Source organism: Epargyreus clarus, unplaced genomic scaffold, assembly GCF_041222505.1.
Source record: "Epargyreus clarus isolate Ecla_fem2 unplaced genomic scaffold, WU_Ecla_fem_2.2 ptg000034l, whole genome shotgun sequence".
In the NCBI taxonomy this organism is placed as follows: domain Eukaryota; kingdom Metazoa; phylum Arthropoda; class Insecta; order Lepidoptera; family Hesperiidae; genus Epargyreus; species Epargyreus clarus.
Genome location: NW_027332239.1, coordinates 13,020,796 through 13,045,380, shown reverse-complemented (window position 1 = coordinate 13,045,380; position 24,585 = coordinate 13,020,796). Strand labels below are relative to the sequence as shown.

Below are 24,585 nucleotides of genomic sequence, written 5' to 3'. Positions count from 1 at the left end.
CAACTACATAATACAAATGTTTATCTATATACATAACCTATGAAGGTTAATGAAAGAATAAACATGTTATAACAAAATCAACAATACTTATAACAATAAAGCGTTGTGCAATATATACCGGAAATCCATAGATGGCGTTGATGATCAAATTGAAAATTAATCAAACGAATCAATTGAGTTAAAACTTCTTTACTATAATCAATTTATGGTACGCTTGGGTCTCCAAATCATAGGTCATATTTTTATTTTATAATGATATTATTTAAAACATTTAACAATACTTGTAATTTCATTGAAATGAATATAGATGGCGTCATATAGAGGTAGCAATTGACATGCAATCTACTTTTTTTATTGGTTAACCTAACGATTAAGCAGACGTGCTACCTGATGGATGGTAGTCAACGCCGCCTATGGACATTTGCAACACCAGAGGAGTCGCCAATGCATCGCCGGCTTTGAAGGAGAGCTCTTTTTGCACCTTTTTTGAAGAGCCCCACGTCATAGCGCTCCGGGAATACCTCAGGAGGAAGTTCATTCACGATGATGGTAACTAGCCACTGCCATTCACGTACGTATCATTAACCCCCAGATAGAATTAGATATCCTTGGAACCTTGGATCCTTGGAACTAAATTGGAACGCCTTGTATAAGTGTATTTTCCTTACCATACACAATTCTGAAAAATCAGAGATGCATAACATCCAGTGCATACCTCGCATTCTCCAATTGAGAGAACGAGTTTCAATTTTTTAAGGCCTGGGCTATCACTACTGCTATTGCCCGCGCCAAACTTCTAGTCCGCTTTGATGTTGTTGCGCGTATATTTCGTTAGCATATACTCCGTAACTTAAGGGCACACTAACACAACTATGTACCAGGCGAGTGTGCCAGGGGAATCCCGCGCTGTCTTTGTCCCGCTGATATCTGCAATTAGTTATTGCGTCGCGACTCGTTTCTATATTCAGAGCGGACTAGCGTAGAAATCATAACTCAGACCCTTTAATTGAGAAAACGAGTTTCAATCTCATAAGGCCTGGGCTATCACTGCTGCTTCTACACATAATAATCACTCCGCCCTCCGAATTAGCTTCTCAATGCTCTCCTGGTTCCTATACACACAGACATCCATGAAGGTGAGCGCTAACAGTAACCCGTGGCCGAGCATGTCCCGCTGCAGTTCACGTCGCGCGCGGTAGTTGTCCCGCCAGCGCTCCGGCACGAGGACCCGGGTTCCGTCCCCGGTTGGGCCTTGCTGGAACAGCTCTTCAACCGTCTGGTCGGTCGACACCCGCTCGTTACCAACTAGCGTGCCGTATAATCTGTGTTAAACAAAAATGAAATTCAAGATCAAAATTTAAAAAATTAAGCCAATAATACAAGATCGTTCCTTTTACATTTATAAACTACAATGTAAACTCCAAACCACAAAACCTTAAATTCGAAATCCAAAATCTAAAATCTGGAACCTAAAATACAAAATCTAAAATATATTTACCATTTAAAAAGCAAAATTAAAAATCCATAATGAAAATATTTTTACCACAAATAGACTTTAATTAAAGTCCTCTAGCATATCTAATATTGTCATAAACAGTAGTACTAAGCTGTTCTGTTCCACTTTGAAAAATGTCATATGATAAAGACACATCACAGATGGAGCCACAAACTAAATGTTGCCTAAAATGATCTTTGACAATTGCTTAAAAATTAGAGTACATTTTACCTAAAAGGTAGAGTAGGCCTCAGAAAATACACCTTATGCTGAAATTTCATATCAGCTTCACTCACTTCTCCGCTGGGTCGAATGGTTTGACTGAAAAGAAAGAAAAAATAACATGTATATAATACTTTTATTTTATAAGATCACATTATAACATTGAATAGTCCATAAACATTTTCAACAAACTTCACATAAAAGAAAGGTTCTAAAGTCGGTTACATAAGCGTTGTCACACCTGAGGACAAGGTTACGTAGATCAGCTGGCATCCATACCCTTCCACTGAAACGCAAGTATTGCTTCAAGGTAGAAAAAGGCATTTAAGTTGACAGATCAACTGGGATGGCTGCACAAAAAGGCGAGTTTTCAAAAACGTAAATATATTGTTTCCCTTTTAAAATTATATTCCTAACTACATTGTGAATGTATTTTTTATATATTGAAGATACACAATCAATCGAAATTAAGTTTTAAGGCCTAAGTAATTAAGGCATTCTTAATAATTTTGTTATTATTTAAAGCATCGTTAGTATAACCCTATTAATAAAATTTAAGTTAAACATTACTTTTAGTAAACCACACCATCTAGTGACTAATGCCAAAATCTTGATAAACACTGGCAACATTAGACCAACAAATTATTATAATACAATTAATTATATTTTTTCTTACAAAGGAGATGTTTCATTTTGGCCTATAACTTGTACATTTACGTTTATGAAACGTCAAAAGTTTTTAAAATAAATCTTGTACACAAAATATAAAAATCATTTCCGAAATAAAAGGATTGAAATAGTTTAAGGGGTTCATTTCCCTGTTACCCCGAAATATACATGTTGTAAGCAAGTCCCATAGAATTTTGAAACATCTCCTTTACCTTTGACGGTGGTAGAAAGAACCCTTTGTGGTTCGACTCCGGCTGCCCCACCGCCACACCTATTTCTGCCTAATAACAGCAGTGTTAAGCCCTGCTGTGTTTCGGTTTGAAGGGAGTGGTAAGGGAGACAGACTTTTCCGAGGCGTTCCAGCTTAGTCCTCAGGGGTAGCGGCGCATCCGTGGCCGACCTCAGGTAGGAATATCTAATTCTATCTGGGGTTGATTACAGATGTCCGTGAGCGGCAGTAGCCACTTACCATCAGATGGACTGCATGCTCATCTGCTACTCTTATAGTATAAAAAAAACCTACTTACTTTAAATCATTAAACTTGGAGTTGATGAAGGCTACAATCATGGATATCATCTGGGCTTTCTGCAGGTTGACTCCTAACACCTTGGGATTGTTGGGGTCACTGCCTCCCGCGCGGAGACTGGTCGCTTCTGCCTTCATCACATAAATATCTGCTGCGGGGAGGCAGCTGGTGATGTGCCAAGCCTGAGTATAAGATATTCATGTCTTTTACAATGTTACTATTGAAATATACAAAATATTGTTGAAAAAATGCGTAAGTGTATTTTTATACATGTTATTATGTAGGTATGACAGACGGAAAGACGTACAATTATTTTTGACTTATATAAAAAATTCTCATGTCACAATGTTAGTTACCGTACTTCTCCGAAACGGCTTTACCAATTTTCACCAAATTTTATATGCTTATTCAGTAGGTCTAAGAATCGGCTTCTATCTATTTTTCATACCCCTAACTGATAAGGGTTCACCCTTAACATTTTTTTATTTATATGGCAACACAATGTTTGCGGGGTCAGCTAGTATACTCATAATAGCTATAGATTGGATAAGTAATTAATGAGTTTTGTTTTTATGATAATTATTAGTAAAACTAGTGATTATTATAAAAACGAAAACCCTAAATGTTTGAAAATAAATATATATGTAACCGAAAAGAAGCCTATGTCATCCCCACAGTTTTTACAAATCTGAAGATGCCTAAGATGGTTAATTAAGTCAAATTGTTTGGGCTGTAGGGAGTGCCAAAGAATGAGACATACATACAAACATTTGAAGGTCGTAAAACCCTTTGTGGTACGACTCCAGCGGCACCACCGACACACCTATTTCTACCTAGTAACAGCAGTGTTAGGCGCTGCTTTGTTCCGTTTTGAAGGGTGTGGTAAGGGAGACAGACTTTTCCGAGCGTTGCAGCTTAGTCCTCGGGGGTAGCAGCACATATATGACCGGTCTCAGGTAGGAATATCTAATCCTAATACTCGAAAATAGAAATACTAATAATAGAAACTCTAATAATAGAAAACCATTTCTTACACTTTGCAATTGGATGGAAAAGTCTCCTTATAAAAACAAACAAGAACTGTACCAGCTTTGAACTTGAATAAGAGGGCATAAAAAATAATTATAGAATTGTGTGACCAACTTACCAAGTCCAAAATATCAGTGATCTTCATACTCTTCCCTTCAGGATATTCTATGGGTTTGTACTGCCACTCCAGCACTTCATATTTACTCCTATCTATGAGTGTCCAGCACACTGAGTTTACTGTCACATATACAGCTAAAACTGTTTTGCAATTCTGTAAAAAGAAAATATTTTCCTTATTTTTGATAAAACTGTAAATTTTATGCTGTGTTTAATTTAATTTTTAGCAGCTGGCCACATATGACATGATCATAAGACATAAATTACTGCCATTTGATTACCCGGGACATACAAGTATATATTGAATCAATGTATTCCACATATAACAAATACATACTACTCCTTTAGGTGTGTCAATTCACAAAATGATATCATATATTATGTACATGATGTAAATCTTGTGTCCTCACAATGAAATCATTAGTCAAACACACAAGTATTATAGGTAGCAGCACATCTGTGGCCAACTTCAAGTAGGAATCTAATCTTATCTGGAGATGATTACTGATGTCCATGGGGGGCAGTAGCCACTTACCTTTCCTTAGGTCTGCATGCACATCTGCCACCCCAATAGAATTTAAAAAAAATCATGCTGTACTAATACTAGTTTTATTTACCTTTCTAACATCTTCAGGCAAGGGCGGATGCAAGACTTGACCCTTTATCTTTTTATTTATGTTTGGTTCTTTCACCTGAGGCCCTTCTAGAATACTATCACACAACTTCTTTGCATATCTCTCAGTAAAGCCGTCCACTGCTCCTATGTCTGATATAGTTTTTATCTGACCTTTTTTGGTTATCCATTCTGTGATTTTCTTTAACTTAACCTTTGTTATATTGTACCTATAACAGAAAATAATGGTTATAAATTTATGACCATATTTATGTACCTTCATCAACCCATTATTGTCCCACTGCTGGACACGGGCCTCCTCTCAGAGGTAAGTAAGAGAGGTTAAGCCATAGTCAACGGCGACAACCAAGAGTGTATTGGTAGACATCACAAGCCTTTGCGAACTCTTTTTATAGAACTCTGCGGGTTGGTTTCTTTAGAGTTATTACTATGTTTTCCCTCCGATCGAGAGGCATGTCAACCACTAAGCTGTTACTTCTTATATTTGCTGTTATATATCTTAACTTGTACATTTGTAAATTTATATATACTGAGTACTTATAATGTGCTTAGTAATATATTCTGAATACTACTAATAGTTTTACTTACCTAGATAAATCCTGAGCATTCGTTTCATTAATAATCTGCAAGATTTTCTCCTTTTGTGAACTCGTGTAATTTTTTTCTAACTCCTGACTGAAGTAACGGCTTGTGGTAGATAATATACGACATCGCCAACATGAAGAACTCTAAAAATAAGATATAATAACAGAAATACAAGTTTATAAGTAAGATTTAATAAATAAGCGGTAACTCGAACTAACCAAAACTTGTTTCGTCGAGACTATTATCATTTTTATTTAATTCATTAACTGAGAATCAAATTTATGTAGAACTTTCACATTTATAATAAGCAATAAGTTTATAAAACTGCCGGACGTTTTAACCTAATGGTTCTAGGTTATAAAATTATTTGTTTACAAAACCTACTAAATTACTAATCTATGACAAAACCCTTGAACCTTGAATGACTTGAATCTGACATTTTTGACATTTCATTTTACTAAATAATGTTAGTTAAGTATTGATACCTGTAATCGAAATTTATTAAAAGATTAAGTATTATATTAATAACATAAATAATTATATTATTACTTAAACATCTCCTTTAATATAATTTATGCAATTGACAATAAAAGTTCCAGTTATATCAATATAAAGAAATGACATAGATATTGCCACTAGATGGCAGTGATCTGATCACAGTGATTTATTTACTTTTATTCAATAGATGTTCATAAATATGATATTTAAAAAAATCGCTGATGTGGCCATTACTGTCGTTTATTTGGCGCATATATTTATTCAATGACTACTTGTCATGTCTATACAATGGACCGCGTCGCATATTTCTACTATAAATTGACTCATAAAGTAGTACTCCAAAAGACTCGTAAAGTCCGCAATAGATGGCGTTGGAAACACTTTTCTCATACGCTATTTTGAAGAGCAACTCTCAACTACATCAAAGCGTACTCTGTGTAGACTGTAGTGTGCTTGTGATTGTGAGCAGTACCACGATCGATAACATGCAGGACACTCCGACAATAGGGAAAATTAGGAAAATAAATTCAATTCAAAACCTTACTGCTTTATAATTACCTACACTACTTTCACAATACGTCTGCCATTACTTGCGATTTATAATTAAACAAATAAATTAGTTTATATGTCAGGTCAGGTATAATAATGAGTAAGCAGGTATCTACCTGGTAAGTACCTACATATGAGGGTGTCCATAAATTCACAAAATATAGATATTCTCTATTTTCATTGTTAAATCATATATACGGACTACGCTGCAAGTAGGTATGATAATATAAAGAAGATAAGTCCGTAATTGACTAGGTATTATTTTTACTTGCCGAATTTATTGAACAGTTGTAGTTAATACCTACTAATTATAATATAGGTAGGTATATAATAGTTAGGTAATAGGGACAGTCTGACCAGTGCCGTTGCCAAGAACAACGGTAAAAACAAAACGTCAATCCAGGAACAAAAGAGATGTTGTAATAATTTTAAATTCAAATTCCCAACCTAATTCCATTTGACTCCTCATAAAGTCAAAATTTGATGACGGATCCAAAATAAACAAAAACTCATTTTTTGGATAGAAATGACGCATAATCAGTGGAAACCGCATCAAATCTACAAGAACATAGTTATCTCCTTAGAAAAGAAGAAGAACCCAGAAGTAAGTACAGAATAAACCGATCGAGGGCTTGTAAACGCTGAAGCGTGCTGTGGGAATATATTTGTCTCGCTCCAACTCGCGCTTCGACATATTACAAGATGGCGGTCGTTGACGCCCGTTCGGAACCCACAACTCGATTGCGGCCATTCGCTCATTCTCCTTCTTGCGGGACACTTCGTGCGCGATCGACAATTATTTCCCTGCTGCTTCTAAAACTCTCTTCTGATCGTCCTGGCTGCTGAGGCGTGGAGATTGGTAAGAAAACAGTTACTTGATCTATTTTTTTTCAGAATTGTCATAATCATCATCATCACCATATTTTTTCTGCAATCAATTCTTCTGCCACCTACCCACATATATCGTACATTATTTATTGATGAAGACCAAAACCGACTTTCGAAATCCTTGGAAAACCCGTATTTTTGTTCCGTATTCTTTATTTATGTAGCAGATAATACTGCTGTTTGCGGAGCATTCAATAAGAAATCTTCTTTCTCATTTCTCTTCTAATCAAACAATTCTTATCGTGATAAATTCATTGAAGGTTATCTACCTAAATGAGTAATGATACCTACTTTCTTAATAAGTACCTAGTTACATTATAGAAGATATCTATATACATTTTACATAAGTATCTATTTATGTAATAACGCATATTTTCCAATAGAGCAGAAATTTCAAGGAAAAAAATCACTTGGTAATCTTCTACATGCAAACGTCATCAAGAAGATGACAGGTATTCATTATCACAGTCGCCTTACTTATACAACACACATTGATAGCTGTATATCTGGTAAAATAAAATGGTGCGGTGCGGCAACGTCGCACTTTGCTTCCAACTCGAACAATGTATGAGTATTTATATGTGTGCGATGTTGCCGCCACGTTTCTGGGGAGTTCTTGTTCATGCGCATATCATATGCAGGGTAACGTTGATGAGAAGTTGCTTCAGGATATGCATATGCAAAGATAAATTGTCCTGAAATTTATCGGAGGGCAATAATGCTTGTTATCACGTTTTCGCCTCTTAGCGATTGTGTGAGTGAGGTATGATTGTGTGTGTGGCAAGGCAAAGAAAGAGTTCCTCATTATTTAATAATGCGGGACATTGCATTGGTGCCAAACTTCTGCGTTGTCTAAAGTAGTTTTATCTTCCTTCTGTTTATGATTGGAAAGATTATGCTATGATTATTAATATGTGAGAAAATATAGCATCATCATTATGTTAGGTTATATTATTTAGATGAACTTTGTCAGAAGCCTATCCATAGGTATAACAAAGGATGTAAATAATCAAGAAAAATACGTAATAATAATGCTTATGATTCCCGAAATATATTTAACTGAGCAGTATAATAACACATTTCATCCGAAGCATCCATCTATCAAGCATCAAAATGTTTTTCTTCAATCTTTTTCATTCGAGGTACTTACGTGATTCTCAAATCATAAAATATCTGATTTGAGAAACACGTACCTTCAATTATGTGCATTCTTACCTGCCTAAATGTTTATTAAATTTGTAAACAAGTTTGCGTTCGCGTTAAGTAATGCCGTTCGCCATTTTGCAGTTTAATCTACGTGTCAGAGTAGTCCGGGGCATACCACGTTCTTTTCACCTTCCCACCAGTCACTTGCCCGTTCTATCAGTTAACCTCTCCTCGACATTCATCATCCAATGTGTTTTTTATTATTAATAGTCTTATTCAAAAATTCTAAAGTATGGTCTCCAAGAAAAAGACAGTTCTATACTCTTATATGTCATATTATAAAAATAAAGAATGAAAATCTTAAACGTAATCAAAATAAAATAAACTTTTCGTATAATATTCATTATTCTATTTAATACTCGCCACTTTCAGCCCACCATGACTATTAGCTGTTGTCCGTTTTACTTTTACGATATCAATATATTAAACGTAATCCATTGCTGCGAAACTTAGCAGTTCCATTTTCATTGCCAAAGTAAGTCCGCGTTGTACTACGTTATACCAATGCTGCTGCTCACGTTATCATTCGTAGAGATGAGTAGCGTCAACGTCGACGTGTATTGAGTAAAAATAATCCTTTTATATCTACATGGAATTTACATTTTATTATATGACATTTTAGTTCTTGTATGTTTGTAATATTAGAGTATCGGTCTCATCACTCATGTAATTAAGTATAATAATTTATATAAGTATTTAATAAAAATCAAATCCAAAAGTATGTTTTTAACGTGAAACTTAATAAACAAGTAATAAAAATAGTAATTATTACTCTTCTTATACTAGACATTTGACAGATAGTAATACCATGACGCAATTCTTACAACATTGAGTAGGTGTGTTTTATATAGAACTATCTGGGTCTAGACTTTAATCAAAGTTGCGAATGTATCTACATCTTCAATCTAAAATTTATACCACGTGACGTCACATTAAATCTATGATTCTACGTCGATATTCCTCTTCACAGCAAGGGTCACGATAAACTGGTTTGTTCTCTACATATATAATGTTTCTAATTAGTGATAGTTGATCTTAGTATTTTGATCCGAAATCATAATTGAATTAAGAATTACGTTACGTAATTGATGTTTTTTGAAACTTTAGATTTTTAACAATTTAGTAATATCTATTTTTGTAATGTTCTGTAAATGTATGATTGACGACGCTTCGATTTTACTCGGCAATAGTCGGGTCGCGCTCGGGCGAGCCGAGCAGGCCACGACACCAGGCCATCGGGTGTAAAAGTGGCAACGTCGCATGATCTCAATAACTTTATGAACATTTATCTACAAATTTCGACTGTCTTTCATTTAGCGAATAATGTATTTGACGATGTGGTCAAAATGACGTCTTCTGGAACATAGATGGATAAAGATTGAAACTTATGTGATATTTCAAGCGTGAAGGTGAATTACTCTTCACCGGACTATGACAGTAGATATGACGTCAGTCGGCATCACTTAGAAATTAGGAAATATTTGAAACAGGGACCAATTCTTACATCTTTAAGTGTAATAAATGTAAAGTACGATATTTGTAATTGTCTATCTACATATTTACTAATTATTTAATTTCGTATAGAAGTAATTATTTCGTATATAAGGTTTTATTAGGCATTTAGATACGTCAATGATTGATCCTCTGTTTACGACAATTAATAAAAGACAAAGTAGAACGCAAGAGAATGAGAATATACTAACATAACGTGACCCCGCTTGATTTGTACCTACTGCGCGTGGTACTAAATCCACAGAGTAATGCATGCGAGGGAGTTCCTTATCAACTATTCGCTACGATAGATGTTTTATCTCGCGCACGCTTGTGTAGTCGCAATGTAGCTGTCTCTGTTTCGCATTGACGTCCGCCTTTTACACAGCGCCGTTACGTTCTCTAAGCGTTGACTATACTGTACACTTAGTTCGAGTTTTGTCCACGGGACGTGTCGCTATGATCGCGGCGGCCATTTTCTTCTCTCTCTTTCTGCTAGTATCAGTTTTAAAACAACTGCGTGGCGGAGCGCTCGTTTCGCTCTACGGTGAATCTTCTTTATCATTCTTCTACTTCTGGAATCTCTTGTTCGGAATCAATAGGTGCGTTTATATCACTTTGTTTTTACATTTGCATATATAATTGTTTTTCCAGTTGTTTGAACACTTTTTATTAGATTATTTCTTTTATTTATGTCAATGATATCCGATTTGACGTACGATTTTTTTTTTTGTCTAACATATTCCTCAGTGATGCTTTTTTATGTTTATATTTTTTATATCCATACTTTTGTAAAAAAAAAAATTAAGAATTTGATTTATCCTAATTTTTTTATCCTAAATGTATGAAGGTTAAGGTGTGGGGTACGGTTTTGTAGATTGTTTGTTTCCCAGATATTGACTTTTAGCCGTCACGAACTTGTCAAACGCCGTCATTTTCTGGATACCACATGCGAAATCCAATTTGTACCCACAGTGGCAGATGCACGAATATTTATTTATTCGTCAAGCAGCAAATCAATACTCGACACCGACTGTCAATTGACTACATATTAAATTATTGGAGGAACTGACAGTATGATATTGGCAACTTTCCTGGATAAACTATCCCACATAATCCATGTCATTTGGTACGTAGCTGGTCTCTTGTCTTCCGTTCGATAGCCCGCGGTTCTACGTTCCACCTTCACCTCGTGACTTTTTATTTTGGTACGCTCTCTCCGACTCTGTCTGTCTCTCTCACTCTTATCGACGAAGGGGTTTGCGCTCACGCGACAGGTAGCTGCGCGAGCTCCGTCTTCAACGCACTTGGCGATCAGCGTTCAGCTCTAAACCAAAGTGGGGAATTTATTCCGGTATTCCGCGCAACAACTGTCCGCGCTGGCCGCCATCTTGTTGTTATGTTTCAGATTTGCGACTTAGAAACAATATTATTTCGCCTTTAATACTACCTTAACTAACATTTAGATTTTAAATATTGCAAATAACGTTTTTGTGTTCTTTCATTTCCATCGGGTCGTGTAGATAATTACTGTTTCCTTGTTTTTATCGATAAAATCGATAAACGCTGTTGTTAACCTGAGTATGGTCCAAAATTGAACATACTTATTGCACTCATTGCATACTCTTCCATTTATTAAAAAAAGAAATTGACACTCTGCTCTTTATCTTCATTTGGTCTATTTCCATTTTTACGCAGATATAGAGAGATAAAAATAGTCAAAATCATATACCTTACATTATTACTTCACAAACAAAGAGACGTGAAAAAAAAACATTTTTTCCTCATTTCGTCATTTTAATAGAGTGACCAATTCGTTCTTATTTGTTTTTTTAGAAAAACTGAACCCGTAATAATCTTATTCCTAAAGCTTTAATGTAGGGGGAATGTCAAAAGTAGCTATCACAAAAGATTTCCTGTTTCTTTGTAAAAAAATACATCAAAAAATCTTTGCACCCTACTGTGTACACTACCGGTGCTTATTGTAATAGATTCTATTTTTAATTTATATCTGTCATTTTCGTCCTATATTAATATTTTTACATTGCTTTATCTTATTTTAAATGTTGTAACGTGATAACAATCAAGTTTTTACTAAATTATTAATACTTATGTGGTCAGGGTCCTACAGTATAATTTTTTTCGGCGCCACATCCTAATTGCTAATGAATCATTTTTTGACAGCAACAATAATAATTATAACTATAACAGGAATCTACATAAAGTATATGAGTTAACGACCATATATTTGTAAGTGAAATTATTTTTAAACTCTGATTGAAGTTTATTTTCATGTTGATGGTGATCCATCAGCATGAAAATCTATTTGAATAAAATAACAAATTCGATTCCAGATATTCTTTTTAACTTTCCGTTCTTATTATTCAAACATTTATATTTTTTTTGCCTTTTTACCTTTATTGTTTTAAACCTAGATTTTGGAATTAATTGTTAAAATCTTGTTGAGACTATTGATATTTATTTTAAACTAACTGTTATTTACCCTAACTTTAAAAATTTTCATGCTTTATAAACATATCTGAAGGACTAACGGGAAAATATAGTGTCGCACTAACGTTTTGAGAGAAGAACGTCTTCTTAAAGGGTCTCCATGAAAGCTGGTTGCTGCTGCCGATTCTTCTGTAACTGCTCTCAGTTACAGAAGTTACATATCTATCTCTATAGATCATGGGTTGCAGATACATAGCTTGCAACCGTATTATTTCCGTAAACATTGTAAGTGGCGTGAATACGTTCATATTAAATCCGCCAACGGAGAGGCGTTAAAAGATCCAATGTCAATTGAATCGGAGAAGATTGCAAAATTATAATCGTGGTCAACATTAATAAAATAAACTTTAGAGTTTTGGCGATCAAATACAGTAAAGTATATTTCTAATAATTACGGAAGAATTAAAATAAAAATAAGGAAGGTGTATACAAATAAAAATTACCTGAAGGGAAGGACGGGCTACGTTTAACACGCTTACAGTTATATGTATGTCGTAATAAAACGTCATATCTTGCATACCGCAGTACGGATTTCTATAATAAATGTTTTCTTTAGATTCCCCTTCATTTTTTTTTATGCGGAAACACCTCTCACCGGACCGGGTGTATGCCGGGCGTGTATGTCTTACCGACTAAAATTTCGCGGTGTTCCTCTGGACGCTCGGTGCCGTCATGAGAAACGTTAGCATTTCATTCGCGGCACTGCAACGTCAACCACTACTGATGGTAACGACAGCCTAGTACTGAAACGGAGGACGCTCTCTTACTGGTGCCCCTCATGAGTTGAGTTTGCAAAACGTACTGGAGATCTCGATAGATTTGTCTTAATAACCTAAGCGTTTCTCGATAAGTGACGTTAAAAAAAAAGTGGCGGCTGTGAGGTACCTTTGCTAATGCTTGAAGTGAAAAAAAAATTTTTTTTCGAACGCTACAATAAGAACGCGAGAATTCCATAAAGATATATGACCGCGGTGATACTACTTACTACAAGAAACAATGAAAAATACACAATACAATACATAATATCATTATATGCGATGCTTAACACTTTTTTTGTGACGTTGGCGTTTTTCTAAGTTATGAAACCACTCACTATAATAGGTTATTTTCGATTTTACAAAAGCAATTTTAACGTCTGTCTGTTCATTTGCATTCCACTTTGAGTAGGATCCGTCTTGTCTTTGGATCAGTAACAAACACCCATGCACGGCTCTGGCTACTTATCTTCAGATGAGCTGGTAGCTTGTTCCACGCATTCATTCATAAAAAACCTCCCGCCTCACGATCTTTTTAATATTTTAGTTTTCGTTACAAATACTTGGGAATAATCAATTTTAACCAATTTCGACCTACCACAAGTAAACCACCTGTGTACTAAAATTTGGAAAGTAAATAACCAACCTGAAAAGCTATGTTTCTTTAAGGTGCGTTCATAAACATGGAAATTGTGACAGTATTTTTTTTTTGGAAAGTCGTTTATTTTACGCCCGTTATTAATGATCGATCCATCCAATTATTATCTGCCAAAGATCGCAATTTGACAATGTATATTATGAAGAAATTGTCGAATGTTGAACTTTGGTAGGCAAAATATTGTAGACATTATTAGTACCGGATGTTAATTGATGACTTTCAATATTTTCACCTACGATATTTCATGTTGTTTATAGTTTGACTAGTGGTGACCGCGGCTTCGCCCGCATTTTAAAGAAATAATATGAAATACACAAAACGGAAAATTTGTACCTGCTTTGGAATGACAGTGGTGCCATCTGTCGAAAATCGGTCTTACCAACTCCCAAACCCTCGTGGGCTCTTGGACAACAACTTGCATCAAATTTTGATCAAATGCATAATTTCCGAATCTGTAACTACTTACGAATTAAAAATTAATTAAATAAAAAACCTTTTCCCACGGACTAAATTGTGAATCTAAACCATTTTCAAGTTCCGTTGAACACACACAACAAATTTCATCAAATTCAGTCCAGTAGTTTAGGAGGAGTTCAGTGACATACACACGCACATAAGAAATATATATTTATAGTTTGATTAAGAATGTTTGATACTTAGCTTTATTCAAAGCAGTTTTCAAGTTCAATTGTGTAACTTTTTAGTGGGGCTTCACTTGCTTTTCCCAATGTCAGCCATCCCAATTTCCCAATGCAAATTTTGTAATGTAAATGTAATTTTAAATAAAGTGTTTAATACACGTTTCTGGCAGTCTGTCATTTTTGGTCACACTAATCAGAACATTCAAATATGTCTAAATATTTTTTGACAGCTGTATGTACTTTAGATTCTTCATATTAAATACTTTGCAGTCCTCGTCCTATTAATATAAAATATATTTCGGTATTTAGAAGCATGTACGTACATTTTAGAAAACACACGACGCCACATGACATTCGGCTGAATATACAGTATAGAAATTTAGGACGAAATACCATATCCAATAGGTACTTACGTTACTTATTTTAAATGCGTGTAGATATTAATGTGTACAAGCCTTTATATAGACTCGTATTACATCTCGGATCGTTTTATTTCATCTTTATTATTATCATCTCATACTATTTGACGATTGCAGCATTAAGTAATGTTATTTTGATGATAATAATTACTCAATAATTATTATCGATAACTAGATAGCTATTTCTTTACCAAGCTTTTTCACTGACATGTCAATTACATATATACAGTACTAGTTTTTGCCCGCGGCTTCGCCCGCGTTTAAATATACCATGCATAAAACTGTAAATTCGTCCCTTCAACTTTACTAAAGATCATCTCTTGATCAAATGCATAGTTTACGATTTAATCCTTACTATTATCGATTAAAATAATCGATGTTTTGGGTCCAAAAGATCGATTCTCCGATCTTAGATCGCCATCCCTAATTCTTGTGTGATTTCCGGGATAAAAACTATCCTTGTCCTTTCTCGGGTCTCAGACTATCTTTGTACAAAATTTCATTAAAATCGGTTCAGTGGTTTAGGCGTGAAGAAGAGACAACCAGACAGACAGACAGACAGAGTTACTTTCGGATTTATAATATTAAGTAAGGATGTTACCGTAATTTTATGGTCCTTTGATATAATTAGGACGCCGTACTCCAACTAATCTGCTCTAATATGTTCTTATGGCAGTTAGCATACATACATACATGTATCCATATTATCAAAACATATTGCAACTCATCTGGAGTGGATTATTTTTTATATAGGCGGTGCCTTATTATGAAAGAGCATGTAGCTAATGTCGCCCATGGACATCTCTAATCAGCCCCAGATAGGATTAAATATTCTTACCTGATGTCGGCCATAGATGTGCCGCTACCTTCAAGGACTAGGCTGGAATGCCTCGGAGTAGTATTATTATATATTGCGTGCTTTGATATAAAATATTACCAATATCCTTGCCAACCACATACAACCTTACCAATTAATTAACCATTAAAGTTCAATTAGTTACCATTCATTCATTACTTGTTAAATTTAATAAAGCAAAAATAGATTGGAAATAATTGGGTTTAGAAAGTAAAAAATATTTTTGTTTATTTCAGAGTCTACAACTCCACCTCCTCTGATATTTCATAAGAAATGCTAATACAATGCAATTAATTTTGGACGCCGATGATATAGACATTAAAGGAAACATGTCAATTGAACAAGAATCGCTAAATGAAAAATTCCTGACCAATAAAATTATTGATCATCTTGCAGATGACATCACTAGCGGGAATAAAGAAAACATACAGAAACAAGATAACATCATCCCTGATCTGAGTGAGAATGACAGTACAGACACTGATAAGGAGATAGTGACCAGTAGTAATGTGATATTGACCAACGATTTAAACGAAGACACTTTAAATGAATCCATTAATGAAGCAGAATGTTCAGAAAAGCTAAAAGAAATAATTAGTGAAATAGATAGTTGTAATTCGGAAACAGTCCGTGATGAACCTATAGATGAAAATATAGAAAAATCTACAGAAGAATCTCAAGAAAAAGATAGTGTAATTTTAGAAAAAGAACAAAATGTAGATGATAATCTGGAGTTAGAAAAAGAAATAGAAACCAATATTATACCTCAAGAACATAATCCTGCTCTAGAGGAATGTTCAATAGTAAAAGAAGACAGTGATGTAGAATTGATAAATAAAGGAAATGAAGAGATACACGTAGAAGATGCTAGTGTAAAAGTTACAATTGAAGAAAGAGAAGAAAAAGAAGTAGATGTAGCTGAAGATGCTGATCTAAAATGTACGACTGAAGAGAGAGAAATAGATGTAGATGAAGATGATTGTTTAAAAGTTACAACTGAAGAGAAAGACATAGATTTAGATGAAGATGTTAGTGTAAAAGTTACAAGTGAAGAAGAGAAAGAGAAGGAAGTCGGCATAAGTGAAGAACATGCTGAGGAAGTAACAACTGTAGAAAAGGATGAGAACCAAGTTGATGTAGTTCAAGATGTCGTTGTAAAACTGGTCACTGAAGAAAGAGAAAAGATTGAAGTAGACGTCGATGAACATGATTCTGTAGAAGTAACAACTAAAGAAAATAAAAACAACGAAGACAAAAATGAAGATATTGCTTTAAGAGTAACACCTGAACTAAACGCGGAGAAACAAGTAGATTTAATTGAAAATGATACTGTGGAAATGACAACTGAAAAGATACAGAATCACACAGATGTAGATGAAGCTGTCACAGATGATTTGATAAAAAGAACAATTCAAACTGATATTCCTAATACAGAGATAGATGATAAAGAGGAAAAGATGGAATGCTCTGTGATTGAATCAGATCAAACTAACAGTTCGAATGAAAGTAATACTCCAATTGAAATAGATGATGAAGATGAAAAATCTGTTCAGAAAAATAATTCCCCAAATGCAGAAGTTCTGGCATTAGAGGAAAATATGGAGGTTGAAGAATTAGATGATGCTCTGGAAGTCCAAGAATTAGATGATAACATGGAAGTTCAAGAATTAGACAAAAATGTCCAAGTTACAGAATTAGATCAAAATACACAAGATAAGGTTATTACAATTGAGGAAGTTAAGTCACCCCAAAAAGATGCAGAGACTGTTAAAACAGTAGAAGAAGAACCGAAACGCATTTGTAAATTATCTAATAATCTCGATATATTTTCTGACGAGGAGGAGGAAGATTCTCCAGCTGTGGAACCTCCGAAAGATGACATTCCACCTACAACCGAGAAGTGCATTAATATTGATGATGATGACGACATTATGTTAATAGATGAAGTTACAAGCGGAAAACATAACAAGGAAGATGATTCTGTCGTAGATGATGACACTAAAACTTCCAGTGAGAGTATTGAACCAGTCGCAGAAAACGCTATAAATGAAAATTTGTGCACAGAAAGCGTCCAAGTTGAAGAAGCTGTACCCAGTGATACAGTTGAACTCAATGAAACAGGTAATAAACACTTATTCAATTTATTCGTTTTATGACTAGATTCAAGTAGACACCAATGAATTAATTTTAGACTAAGATAAAAAGTAGATATAAAATAAATTTATATTTAAATTAAAAATAGATGTATTAATTGGGATATATTTCAATAACTTACGGGTTGGTTAATAATTATATTTTATAAGCTTTTAAGAAAAATAATTTAATTCGAGATATAAATTCTAAATCGTGTTAATTCATGCTATCACTCTAAAATATGTGTAGGGAGCTTCAATAAATACGGCGTAAATCTAAAAGATACGCAAAAAATGCAAAATCCATCGATAATTGCAATAAAATGAGAGTTCTAAGTATTAATGCTTAGAGGAAGATACTTAAAGAAGGAACTTCTAATAAAATAATCCAACTTTCACAATATTTTCACATCTTTATTCTTTTATTACTAAATGGGTTGCTAAAATTACATTTTTACACGTTAAGTTTCACTGAATCCTTCTAGCGGAACTTTTATGTTAATGAAGTCAAACATTCAAACAAAAATTCACATACATTTACTGTAATATTTCTTTCGACTCTATTTCTGAATAACTAAAAAATCACACTGTAATATTTATTGTTATATTTCAGATGCGCCAAAAGTTGTGGAACCTGAACAAACAGCTGCCACTGACGTGCCAAGCTCTGAAACAAGTGAAGTACCCCTAGATAAACCTCAAGAGGCAAAACAAATTAAAAAACCATTATTGCCAAAGCATTTTATAAAGACTTGTAAGAAAAACTTAGCAGATATGACTCGAGATGATTTGGAAGACTTTTGTGTACTGAAGATTGTTGAAAGTATTGTCGATAGAAGTAATTTGGGTGAAATAAAATCGCAACTGAAGAATTTGACAAAGACCATGGACGAATGCAAAAAGAAATGTCTATTGTTGTCAAAACAGAATAAAGACTTACAAGTTGTTTTGAAATCCGTTCAAGAAGAACAGAAAAATGGTGACGTGCATGTGACTCCGCTAAAGATCACGCGCTCGGTGGGCTTGCAAGTGGTAATGATGGTAGAAAAAAATAATGCTCGTAAAAAATCCGTAAATGGAGTCGGATCCGTTCCCGTCGCTGGCAATAATAACAACGGTAACGTTAAACAAACTAAACCGTCACATCCAAACACTCGAAGTAATAAAGAGAGAAATACGAATAATCAGCAAATACCCGTTCCTCGTTTGGTCCCTGCCGTCATGTCAACCAAACCGAACCAAACCGTTACACATAACATTGTTCCAAAACATCTCTTAGTCAACACTTCTATACCCAATGGCACAAAAAATTCGCCTCCAGTACAAAAAATGTCCGAAAAAAGGCCTCGCTCGCAGGCGGTTACAGTTGATTTAACTGATGACGAACCTCCCGCAAAATTACCGACCATGCAAAGAGGAGGTGTGAATCAAACGATGAGAGTTTCAGGGACACCGCCGAACGTTATGCAACCTCAAAGATTTAACGCATTGAATATGAATAGTCCTAGAAAAGTTTATATTCCCATCAGCGGAGCACAAGCCCAAAATGTTAGACCTGGACAAACGATCATGTTGAAAACCGTATCCCCAATAGCACCGAGACAAAGGTGTCCAGCGCCCCACGTCGGCAAAGTACCGCAGAATGCAAATCAAATGCGAATGGCAAGAATGCAACCTAATAGACATCCAGCTCCCCTGCCCGACGCCATGAAGCAGTACCAGCCCCCTAACTGGAAAGCTCTGCCGCCGGCGCCTGATCTCAAACTGTCTAAAGTAGAGAATGGTATAGTTATTTCGTGGAGAATCGATGGTTACCAGGAAGAAAATCACGAGGAGATTGCCAGTTATCAATTATATGCTTATCAAGAAACGACTAATACACCACCCACCACTGCCCTCTGGAAAAAGATTGGTGACGTGAAAGCGTTACCTTTGCCCATGGCGTGTACCTTGACTCAGTTTATGGCAGGATTCAAATACTATTTTGCCGTCAGAGCTGTTGACGTTAGAACTCGATTTGGGCCGTTTAGTTTACCTGGAAGTATACTTCTTCTCAATACAATGTAAGACTGAATATGTTATTAGGACTGCCATTGTTTTTATTTCACAATGTTATACGAATTTCACTATAATAGTGAGACATGTATGATGTACGGAAGTTTAGATTGATTGTTTTAAGCTTTTAATTTATAAACTCTATGTTACATTACTTGATTTTTACGTGAATTTCTTTGTATTTTTTTTGTTGCCTCTACGATTATAAATTGTTACCGTCAATCTGGTTAACTTTAAGCTGCGTAGTAGTCTTGAAGTACTAGTAATGTGTACAGTAAATATAAATATGCCATAAGCAATTACACAGCGGCGGTTAGACCACGTAGTGATTTCTTTAACAAACGCACTTTTTACAAAAATAATTTTATTGTATCTTTTTTTAGAAATATGACTTATTACATGGCTGATTAATATTTCTATAAATATTGTAGTCCTTAAAATATTGATTTGTAATAATTCATGCAGAAATGTCCTAAAATAAATTAATTTCAAGACTGTACAGACTAGGTTTAAGACTTTTTGAATTGATTTCCCAGTAACAACATTATACTCAACATCAATATAAATAAGCTGTTTTTTTTACAATGCTCAGGTTAAAATTTTGATTAATGTCGCAATACGACGGCAAACTAAAAGGCTATTATTTATAGCCAAATGGCGAATTGATTGAATTATATGTAAGAGTAGCTACATCTAAAATATAGCCGTTGATCTAAGAGTATATTCCTTAGGTAAATAATTATAAGAAATAAAAGTAAAGATAACCAGATTGACTGACTATCTTGTTTGATATTGTAAGATGTCTATATAGTCATTCTAGTTAATATTGCAACCTAGTTATAGATGGCTGTTTAAACAATTTGGTAATTGAGATGTAGTTAGTAAAATAAAGAAAAATTCGCAATGCTACTGGAGTGTGTATGATTTGCAACTGCGGTTCTACCAACGGTACCGAATAGCAATGAGTAATTAATTCAATGTTCAATGAGAAGAAATACCAAAATAGTACGTAGTGAAATTATTATCTACTAAATTGAATTCAATGACTAAATTAACACCATTAATGTTCGAATCCCAAGTAGAATATTGAAAGTAGGCAGAAGCAATAATAAAAGTGGATTTAAGATTTTATCTATGGTTCACGTAACCACATATTATAAAAAGATATAACAAACGGTGAGAATGCGACGTTTGTTCTCATGAACATACTGTTGTTCTGTTAGTTATGTTTATTAATAGCATAGTTTCAAATTAATTTGGGAAATAATGATCCCCAACATATAACAATATAGTGTTCTCCAATATTTTTGGATAATAAATTACACTGTTACTTCTTATTTAGCAGAGTAAAATTGTTTTGGGCAAATTAAAGTAATATTTAAAAAAAAAAGGAAAACTAGATATATGTTTAAACATATTTGGCATAAACACGGAGTAGGGCTGTAGCTCTCCCCAAAAATTTAAAAAATCTGTTAAGTATTACTAGCTTCCCGTACTTCGAAATTCTACTACTTAAATCAGTTATTTTATTTTCGTGCGTATTACAATTTTGAAACTTATCATCAGAATAACACAAAATAAAATGCTTTATAGCTGGTAATGAGAATCGCAATGTATTATTTATAAAAAACAAAATATGAGTGGTAAATTATGTATCATTTACGTAAACAGGAAACAATATATTTCCAGTATTATTCACATCAACTTCTTGCTAGTTAGTGGAAAATGAACTGAACTAATTTTTAACAAACAACTGATGATAAAAATAAATGTTGTACACAGTAGAATTTTGAAGTGATGCAGCCAACACTTTTTTGACGGCTGTCAATTGACACAACTGCAGGTTTTTCAGTTGGCAAACTTGCGAGCTAAGCGAGACCAGTTTGAGTTTTGGACGGGACCGTGTCGTGGTTGTTTCGTCCTTTGTGAAGGTCCACTCGCAGGCCCATTCAATCGGAACCGCGGCGTGAATTAATATTAATACGCTTATAAATCGGCTACAAATGTGACATGTTGTAAAATAGATAGATTATTCGAATATTATTAAATCATTTGTCGATTTGACGTAGTTGACATATCGTTTCGCAAGTACTTTCCAAGAGGTGTTTTATTTGTGTTGTGAATTCTGGGGTGGTCGGTGGTGCGGTGTTGGTGTTCGGGTTGTCATATATTACATATAATTGTTGTTTGTCTGTGTGATGTGATGGATCTAAGTGTAATGTAAAGTGTTTACTTGTTGGAGTCGTGATGCTGCGTCTCAGCTGTGAGCGCACCGTGGTACGTATCACCGTTGCCGTTATATACCTGATAAGTTATTCGGAGAACTTGTTTGTTTTTCTCAAAACATGTTACGACATGTATCTTGAAGATAATGTTTGTTATTTATGTTTCGTACAGTTGCATCTGAAAAACTTGATAAAAACAGGGCTATTACAGAGTATATCCACGGACTACGTCGACTAATTATTGTCGCATTGCATCCCTTGTCCCTAGTGCATGGGAGGACATGCATTTCGGACTTCAGTTTGTTTTAGTTAATATCACTATCAGGAAATATTCCAACTTAGCCCTCAGGATTGGCTAATCTATGACTGACCTCATATGGCACTGTAATATATTTTGAAGTTGATTGTGGATGATAAACAACAATGTCTACTTAATAGTTGGAGGGCACACAAGTAATCCATGCAAACACAAATCCTTGGAGCAAAGTCCATGTAAATAATGCTAAAAAACAACTGTATCAAATTTTAAACTGTTGCTGGTTGTTATTTAAAAACTGGTTCCTCAACTTTTATGTAGGTAAACTCAAGAATTTTATTAAGATAAATACTAATAGTTCTCTTTAGTTAGTCAAAGTCTAAAAAATCTTGTACAGATTAATAAACAAACCTAATAGTAAAGTAAAATAAGCAAAATAAGAAGCAACAATTGTATTTTTTGTTTCACATCAGTTTTATATTTATTTTTGATATCAATCCATCTATATTTACATATTTAACTTTCAACAAATAAGACATTTAAAATTGTAATTAGAAGATTTTCTTTATATTTGTTTTTTTTTTTTTTATAATATAAGAATAGCAGACGAGCATGCAGTCCACCTGATGTGGCTACTGCCGCCCATGGACATCTGTAATCAACCCCAGATAGGATTAGATATTCCTACCTGAGGTCGGCCACAGATGCGCCGCTACCCCTGAGGACTAAGCTGGAACGCCTCTGAAAAGTCTGTCTCCCTTACCACACCCTTCAAACCGGAACACAGCAGCGCCTAACACTGCTGTTATTAGGTAGAAATAGGTGTGGCAGTGGTGCCGCCGGAGTCGAACCACAAAGGGTTCCACCACCTTTAAACCCTTTTGTTTTACCACCTTTTGTTTTATTTTCTTTCTTAAATACCAGTAAATTTGTGCCAGTAACTTGTGTCTAATAGCTCCGCTATGATTAAATGACCTCCTTACCTACGTCATGTATCTGTAGTGTATTTAATTAAATGTTTGATGACTACTTAATGAGCACATATCTTCAAACAATTCTGTCATGCTTAAATTTAGCTCTGTTTTTCTTATCATAGTAATATTGTTATTCACCGAGTTCTAGGCAAATTCGTGTGTCGGATTATGTTTGGTTGATTTAAGCAGGTCTCAAAACATAATTGTTGTCACCCCGTACTGGCCCATGAGCATGGGTTTCCTATCAGAATGAGAGGAGTTTAGGCCATACTCTACCATGCTGGCCAAATTAGTTACTATTATTATCTTTCTGTTATTTTTATACGCACAAATATGATGCCCTGTTCTCCTTTGTATTTTTTAATCAGAAGTTAAATTTGATAACATTACGTTACATGCAATACTACATGAAGTCTGCATAGTTCTTGGCTTACATTTAGAGCAATGTGGTAAAATAATGTGGGCACCTTTGAGGGTTCGGTAATTTGCATATGGGAAATAGAGGGCCAATATGACAAATTTCTTATACAGTGCTATAATTCGATAGGCATGCTTTTTTATATATATAATATAGAAGTAGCAGATAAGCATGCAGTCAAAAATGTTAAGTAGATACTGCTGCCCATGGACAACTGCACCACCTTGAAAATTGTAAGTGTTGATTTCACTGGAGGACTTATCAACATTGTAGTGATGTATTTGCGTCTGGGGCGTTCTGGGGCTCTCACAATTGCAGGACAGGCATAATCTCAGTGGTAGCTTACTGGGTTATTGGGAAATTTATTGCTTATATATTAAATTCTAAAACTATAAATAACTAGTCTTTGTCCACGGCTTCGCCGGCGTCTAAAAGAAAATAATATGACATACTAACATACATAAAACTGAAAATTCGTACCTTCATTGGAATGACAGTGGCGCCATCTGGCGAAAATTGGTCGTACCAACTCTGAAACCTTTGTGGGCTCATGGACAACAACTTTGCTAAAGATTATCACTTGATCAAATGCATAGTTTATGATTTAATCCTTACTAATATTGATTAAAATAATCAACTTTTTTGGTCCAAAAGATCAATTCCCCGATTAATCGATCTTAGATCGCCATCCCTAGTTCCCGTGGGATTTCGGGGATAAAAACTATCCTATGTCCTTTCTCAGGTTTTAGACTATCTTTGTACAAAATTTCATTAA

The 24,585-nt window shown here is 34.7% G+C and overlaps 3 protein-coding genes across 4 annotated transcripts in view; 2 read left to right on the top strand and 1 right to left on the bottom strand.

Annotated features, from left to right (window-relative positions):
• Nucleotides 1-628: 628 nt before the first annotated feature.
• Nucleotides 629-5,653, bottom strand: LOC140756042 (transcription elongation factor, mitochondrial). The gene is made up of 7 exons (XM_073091438.1): nt 5,497-5,653; nt 5,282-5,421; nt 4,677-4,902; nt 4,061-4,213; nt 2,914-3,095; nt 1,727-1,816; nt 629-1,322 (listed from the first exon to the last, which is right to left on the bottom strand). Exons 1-7 carry the CDS (start codon nt 5,524-5,526, stop codon nt 1,070-1,072), a joined length of 1,074 nt encoding a protein of 357 aa, XP_072947539.1. The 5' UTR covers nt 5,527-5,653; the 3' UTR covers nt 629-1,069.
• A 4,768-nt stretch (nt 5,654-10,421) lies between these two features.
• Nucleotides 10,422-20,846, top strand: wde (Fibronectin-III type domain-containing protein windei). Its single transcript, XM_073091661.1, has 3 exons — nt 10,422-10,512; nt 16,147-17,871; nt 18,496-20,846. The coding sequence occupies exons 2-3, from the start codon at nt 17,088-17,090 to the stop codon at nt 19,947-19,949; spliced, it is 2,238 nt and encodes a 745-aa protein (XP_072947762.1). The 5' UTR covers nt 10,422-10,512; nt 16,147-17,087; the 3' UTR covers nt 19,950-20,846.
• Nucleotides 20,847-21,776: 930 nt separating this feature from the next.
• The window catches only part of LOC140756210 (probable E3 ubiquitin-protein ligase RNF144A), a 152,971-nt gene continuing 150,162 nt past the window's right edge, over nt 21,777-24,585 (top strand). The window contains exon 1 of one of the 2 annotated variants that reach the window (XM_073091663.1): nt 21,777-22,214. The gene's annotated coding sequence lies outside the window, so the exon portion shown is untranslated. The remainder of the gene's footprint in view (nt 22,215-24,585) is intronic. The other variant, XM_073091662.1, reaches the window with a different exon arrangement.